The sequence below is a fragment of the Hibiscus syriacus genome, unplaced genomic scaffold (assembly GCF_006381635.1).
Source record: "Hibiscus syriacus cultivar Baekdansim isolate YM2019G1 unplaced genomic scaffold, ASM638163v2 tig00111783_pilon, whole genome shotgun sequence".
Classification (NCBI taxonomy): Eukaryota; Viridiplantae; Streptophyta; class Magnoliopsida; order Malvales; family Malvaceae; genus Hibiscus; species Hibiscus syriacus.
Genome location: NW_024063178.1, coordinates 5130461 through 5137844, shown reverse-complemented (window position 1 = coordinate 5137844; position 7384 = coordinate 5130461). Strand labels below are relative to the sequence as shown.

The window sequence follows — 7384 nt, the reverse complement described above, 5'->3', positions numbered from 1 at the left end:
TCAATATCTCTAACTTAGCGTTACGAATAAATGGATCTAATATACGATCATTCCCCTAATTAAATAAATAGTATAGAAATTCAAATGTAAAAAAACAAAAAAACATTAAAAAACAAACATAATTAAAAATAACACAATTATTTATTGTTAGGGTGAATTTTGGGTAAAACCACCACCCAACGCCATGTAAATCCATTGATGTACATTCATCGAAGAGATAAAAAAGCCATTCAATCCCTTGCGTCCTTCTCCTTCAGCATACACTTTTTTCCTTTAATCATATCTTCTTCTTCCTCTGTCACTTAAATCTGTTTTCACCTTCCAACAATCTGAGCCTTCGGCTACCTTTTCACCATGACAGAATTGCCCTTCTCTTTCTCCTATTGACCACTCGGTGCATTTCCTTTGATTCATTTCATCAAAAGAAATGAGTTTTGTTTAATATTAGTTATTGAATTGAAGCAGCAATGGAATCGAGTCTCCGACAGGTTGTTGAGGACGTATCTTCTTTGATTTCTCTTTCACATTCTATCAGAGTCTTAAATGTTAAATGCAGGTTATTTAGAAGAAGCCCAAAGAGTTGAGTTCTGGGTTAATGTCGATTGAAAGCTGTGATTTTTCTTCAATTTTGGTCACTCTAAATGAGTGTTGTGATCTTGCAAGAAGATGCTTGGAAATTTCTTACAGCGGGAAGCTTTTGATGCAAAGCGACCTTGATGTTGTCATTGCAAAATTCAATTCCCATGTGAATAATCTTTCTGGGATTTACGCTGTTGGGATTTTGAGCCGTGGTTTCTCCATTGTTGTTTCAAGGCTAGGCCTTGGTGCTTGGAAAGAAGACATGAGGTTTTACATAAGGGATTTGTTGACGAGTATGAAGATAGGCGATACAGACATGAAGAGGCAAGCTTTGGATAATTTATATCTAGCTGTGGGCGATGATGAGAGGTATGTTAAACTCGTAGTAGAAATTGGTGACATTGTGTATGTTTTGGTAGAGTTTCTTGATTCCTCAGATATGGGGATTCAAGAACATGCTTCAAAGATTTTGTCTTTGATTTCTGGGTTTGATTTGTATAAAGGGTTTTTGGTTAAAGCTGGGATTATTAGGAATTTGATTAGGGTTCTTGAGAGTGGTAGTGATTTGGGTAAAGAAAAAGCTGATAAGTGTCTTTATAAGTTGACTGTTAATGCAAACAATGCACGGTCTGTTTCGGCTTATGGTGGTGTAACTGCCCTGTAGAAAATATGTTCTAATGGCAATATTAATGGTGAATTGTTCGGTCTGGCTTGTGGGGTGTTGCGAAATCTTGTCGTTGTCGAGGAGATTAAGAGATTCATGGTTGATGAAGGAGCAATCTCGATGTTCATCGAGCTCGCAAGATCGAATGATGACATTTTGCAGATAAATTCAATAGAGTTATGTTATGAACTCAGTTTCTTAATGATATGAACTCAAGTAATTAAGTTGTATTCCATTGAAGAACAAGAAATTACAGCAAATAGAGAAGATAGAATAAATAGGAGGGAAGAATAGAGAGAAAACTAGAAAGGGAGAGAGTAACAGATTATAACAATATTTCATGCCCTTCCTTCATTGACTCCACTATATTTTATAGCTAGTTACCGTAACCAACAAAGCCTTGGAATGTTGACCTGTCAATAATTGATAGGATTTCTGAGTTGGCATAGCTGCTTGGGTCATAACAAGTTCCTTCAAAATATAGCTTCTGGGGATGAATAGATTCCTCAAACTGTCGCTACCGAAGGAGGGATTCTCGCGTTAGTACGCGTTTTGGATTCGAAAATCAGCTACCTCTTCGAAACTGAGAAAAGTTTCATCAAGGGCAATCGAGAATCTATGTTTTTCATCACATAACAGAATCAATATGTTGATTGATAATGGTTTCATCGATCAATTGTTCTTTCTTCGCAACGATGAGGTTCGGTTCAAAAATCACTTCTCAAGGTGACATCTAGGCTTTGTGTTGCATCAGAAGAAGCTAAGAAGGCAATGGGGGGTGTCGGTCTTATGCCCAAGCTCATCAAATTGCTCGATGCAAAGTCATAGGAAGAGAGAGAAAGGGCAACAGAGGCACTCTCGAGATTGATCTCGGTTTTAATAAATCGAAAATGATTCATCCAAGATGATCAAAACATAGGGTTTGAAAACCATAGTTTTACTCATCAAAATAAAATAAACCTCTTCAAAAATAAAATAAACAAGTGAAAAGAATAATAGTGGAAGAGGGTCGATCCATTGAGAAATATTGAAATCTCATATGCGATTTATGTTGATTTCGTCCAAGTAACTGTAACAAAACAAAGTAAAAAAAAAAGGGTGTGGTAGGCGAATTTAAGATGAAACAAACTAAGTAAAATCAAATAAATAATTGAATAAAGTAATGAATTAGAAGAAAACAATAAATAATTTGGAAAAAATTATGATGAGAGAAACTAACTTAAGCTAGCTTTGTTTCGATTCCTTCGATCATAGAAATGTATTTTTGTTTAAGGATTCATGTTTGTTACAGTGTACAATGCCCAACTTATTGTAACTTGCCATTCTCTTGTGTAAACGATCTTCTCAAGTCTATCTTTGAAAGACGATTCTTGAGTGGATTTACCACATCTATTGTCGTTAAAACATTCAAATTAAAAAACGGAAAGGCCCGACTCAGATATTTTCTCGTCGAGAATCGATTCCGATCTCATTTTCCCTTAGTGGATTGCCACTAAGGGTGTTCACAGGAAGTCGAAGTGCCACAGGCCGATCCTTCCTCCCAACGGTACTTCCAAACAATGTTTGGACCAACAATGTTTAAGAATTATGAGCAAGGCCGATTGCCAAGCTCTTTTATCTAGAAAAACGAGAATGTCTCCCGAAGGGATTTAAGTTCTTTTCTTGATTCTCACGAATAGAATCAATTCATTACTAGCTCTTGGAACGAGAAAATTAGCTAAACATGATATTGATTATCATACTTAGCATAAATTTTTAAAATAAAATAACTTGGAAAATAAAAGAAAGTGAAAAAAATTAGAGACTTTAATTAAAATAAAAATGCCAAAAAATAAATAAAGTAAAAAACATATGTTCAAGCCCTTACCCATGAAGGATATTTATAAGCTTCTTAAATATGATATTTATAAGCTTCTTAAATCTAAAAATAACAGGATAAAAAAAAAGATAAATCAAAATAATTCAAATGTTTTTAAGTTTTATAATTGAAAACTAAAATCCTAGAAAATATCCTCGAATAATGTTGATTGGACGGCTATCAAAATCTCCATGTTGACTGGACCTTTAGAAACTACCACGTCAGACCCGCGTAATGCCCAACATCGTGCCCATGCCTCCAGCCGTGACCAGAAAACAACAAAAAGTTGCAAAACGCGCCTTTTTGCTTCAAATTCCATTAAACATGTTATCTGCACAGAAAATAAGCCAAATACAATCAAATCAATAGTAAAAAGTTCATAAAGCAAGAGAATTGGCAAGCAAAAGTGATCATACTTAGCAAATTTTTAAATAAAATAACTTGGAAAATAAAAGAAAGTGAAAAAAATTAGAGACTTTAATTAAAATAAAAATGCCAAAAATAAAAAAGTAAAAAACATATGTTCAAGCCCTTACCCATGAAGGATATTTATAAGCTTCTTAAATATGATATTTATAAGCTTCTTAAATCTAAAAATAACATGATAAAAAAAAAGATAAATCAAAATAATTCAAATGTTTTTAAGTTTTATAATTGAAAACTAAAATCCTAGAAAATATCCTCGGATAATGTTGATTGGACGGCTATCAAAATCTCCGTGCTGACTGGACCTTTAGAAACTACCACGTCAGACCCGCGTAATGCCCAACATCGTGCCCATGCCTCCAGCCGTGACCAGAAAACAACAAAAGTTGCAAACGTGCCTTTTGCTTCAAATTCCATTAAACATGTTATCTGCACAAAAATAAGCCAAATACAATCAAATCAATAGTAAAAAGTTCATAAAGCAAGAGAATTGGCAAGCAAAAAGTGTCAATTGCAAGCACTCATCAAATTCCCCCTCACTTGTCTCCTACTTGCCCTCAAGGATGCTCAGATTAAATTATTTAAAAACTTTTATTACCTTCTCCCAATTCGTTTCTTACTTAAGCAAATCATGGAAATCAAGCCCACAATAATCACACGAATAAAACACCAATCAAGTGAATAAACATAAGAATAAACCAAACAACCATGCAATGTTCTATCATTCATCAATCAAATATTCAACTTAACTTAATTCCTCACCAAGATTCACTCAAATGTGTTTCTGGTGCAAAAATTACGCTCAAAGTCATAATTAAATAAGGATTTCCATAATCTTGTGACACAATCAATTCTCCACTACTTAAAAGAAATATGATGTAAGATCATTAGGCTTTTAGAAGTGATGTAATGGGGCCTAGGTAAAGGTCAAAAAAATGAAGGTTTAAAAACTAGGCAAATAATTTCCTACAATATCTCTAAGTCCACGAGTGAAACAAAATGAATGAAGCAAAAGAAATGTATATACACCATAACAAAAAATAAATGAACAAATTATTTTTTTTCTTTTTTTTTTTCAATTTTTTCCGTGGAACAAAGGTGCAAATAAATTTCAACTCTTTGTCATGTCAAGGGTGAAAAAACAAAAATGGTTTGTGGTTTTTTAATGAAGGTGAAAATAAGGAAATGGGCATAGGCTTTTACTTGGTTCCCTGGTGGAAAAGAAAAAGGGGTAGGTTTTTTTCTTGGGTAAAAATGGGGGAAATCCTAATTCTTAAGTCATATTAAGCAACCTATTTCAATTGTAGTCTCAAAATGCATCATGCCACAAGTTCTAGATTTCTAAAACTTAATTCGACACACTCAAGAAAGAAAGAGAGCATAAAAGTGAAGATAAACATGCTCAAGGCTCAAAATCTCACAAAGTATGTTAATGAATCAAGCTAGGCGAAAAATTTAACCAACAAAATCAAGGATGTTGCAAAAGCCATTAAATTAGCATCCTACTCATACCATTCAACTATCAAGGGTGTCAACCTTCAAGGCAATTTCATGAGCTCAAATAACCACAATCATGCTTGAAATAGTCGACGAAAAAAAGAAGAATTACAATTAAGTAATCAACCAATTCAATCAAAGATTCAATCAACAAATAAAAGACAAGTAGGCGGAATCTGATGCAACCATTACCCCTTCACTCAATCGTATTGTCCCAATACAAAATAAATTAAAATTAAAGTATAAAGAGAAAGGTTAAAGGAAACTCCCCGTGATCAATTGTTGTCCGAAATGGTATTGATAGGAAGGTGTAACGTTGGGATGTCCCAGAAAATGGTCGATTGAAAAGTCCTCTCGGGATTATGGTCATCCATAGTAGAATGAATTAATAATTAATAAAAGGACGAGTTCCTAGGGTGAGAAGAAAATTGTTGTAATCGAGAGGAAGATGATGATGCCACTGTTGGCATTGAATGAAAGGATTGAAGGTGTCTAAGGTGGAGATAGACAGCGGTCATGACTCGGTCCGGCGATGTAGGGGTGGTGTTACCCATTTGCAGAGGCAGGTAGTGGCAACACACATTTTGTTTTTTAGTAGTAAAGGTCGACAATTATGGAGATGTGAAGGGGAGAAGATGATGAATAAATAAAATTTTAGGAGATAGGGGTTTAGGTCAAGTGTGAAATAATGAAATAAAGTTGATTGAGATTCAAAAAAGAAAAGTGGTCGGTCATGTTTGTGAGAGTTAGGGGAAATGTTTGGGTTTAAGCGATAGTGGGATAAAATAAAATGGGCAACACTAACGTGCGTTGTACCTCCAAAAGGCCTACTAACATGTGTCATTTTTAATGAAATGGTGCACCTTGATTTGGAGAAAATTTTCACGCATGTTGCTTGACAATTTGGCCAAAAAATCGTTATTTTAGCTGGAATTTTTCGCTTTCGACTCTATTTTAATTCTGATAAAATGCCCCGAGTACCTAAATATTAACCAAAGAAAAAATAAATTAAATTAAGAAATAAATTTAAATTGCAAAAAAAATTAACAAAATAAAATAACAATGGGTTGACTCCCATAAGCGCTTTGTTAACATCATTTAAACTCGACGACCTGATTCAGACTATAGGTTCCGAGATTTATGCTTCCACCACTTCCTACGCCTTTGCCACGAGAGCTTCTACGATCGATAAGTGTAACGTTCATCTCCTGTATACTTTTCCGTACACGAGATATAGATGTCACATCACTTTTAAAACAATTTTTCATTTGAAAACCCGTAAAATTTTTGTTTCCAAATTTAAACTAAAACATTTTAGTACCATCATAAAACAGTTGTTGAAATATACTACCAAAATTTTCACTTTACATACTTTCCAGAGCATTTTTCTTAATTTTGATTACATGCCAACAATGTTCAAAATAAAAATGATTGTCCTATCGTTACTGATTAGAGTCAACCTTATATTTATGATAGCTGCTACTGCACCCCGTATCCATCTAGTCTTTGCTTTTACCTATGCGTAAAATCAACACACGTTAAGTATTTACTTAGTGAGGAATAATATTATAAAGAAACTGAAATTTATACATACGTATCTCATGGCTATTAAATGACGAATTAAATCGCATAATATATAAGGATCAAATAAATCCTTCTCAGTTCAACCAAATTTCTTTGATACACTCATCGAATTTATTCTTAGTAGGTCCAGCCTACCTATCCTTTCGTATATTCTTCCCAATTATTCTTTATTTTCCCTATGTACGTTAAATGAGAAAGTAATGCAAATGTATTGCACCAAAGTGCCAATTAATCCTTTATCTTTTATAATTATCATGAGTGGCACCTTATACACCATTAATATATCGTTATATATTTTCATTTGCGGCATCCTTTCATGCAAATTATGCACTGTTATATATATATATATATTCATTTATGGCATTCTTCCATACTAATTATGATTGGTTATACGTTTTAATTTATGGCATCTTTTCATATTAATTAGCACGAGTAAACAATTAATCCTTCATCCAACTTGCATTATTAGCATCTTTCTACCAAATACACCATTAGACATTTAGTCTTTTACCCAAAGGTATTTAACCTTTCATCTAACTGGCATGATTGACACCTTTCTGCCAAAGGCACAATTAAGCTTTTAGTATTTTACTCAAATGTATTTAACCTTTCATCTAACTAGCATGATTGACACATTTTTGTTAAATACATAGCTAGGCCATTAATCTTTTATTGTAGAACAGATCTTACTCTAATAATTATTCATATTATCAATTAACTATTTATTTCATTATAAATTCTATAGTGTACAATTATAGTGCCAAAACAGTCATTCC

General features: G+C 33.5%; 1 protein-coding gene across 1 annotated transcript; it reads left to right on the top strand.

Moving 5' to 3' along the window:
- Positions 1-595: 595 nt before the first annotated feature.
- LOC120170624 lies at positions 596-1399 on the top strand. Its single transcript, XM_039178553.1, has one exon. The coding sequence runs from the start codon at positions 596-598 to the stop codon at positions 1241-1243; it is 648 nt and encodes a 215-aa protein (XP_039034484.1). The 3' UTR covers positions 1244-1399.
- The last annotated feature ends 5985 nt before the right edge of the window (positions 1400-7384 follow it).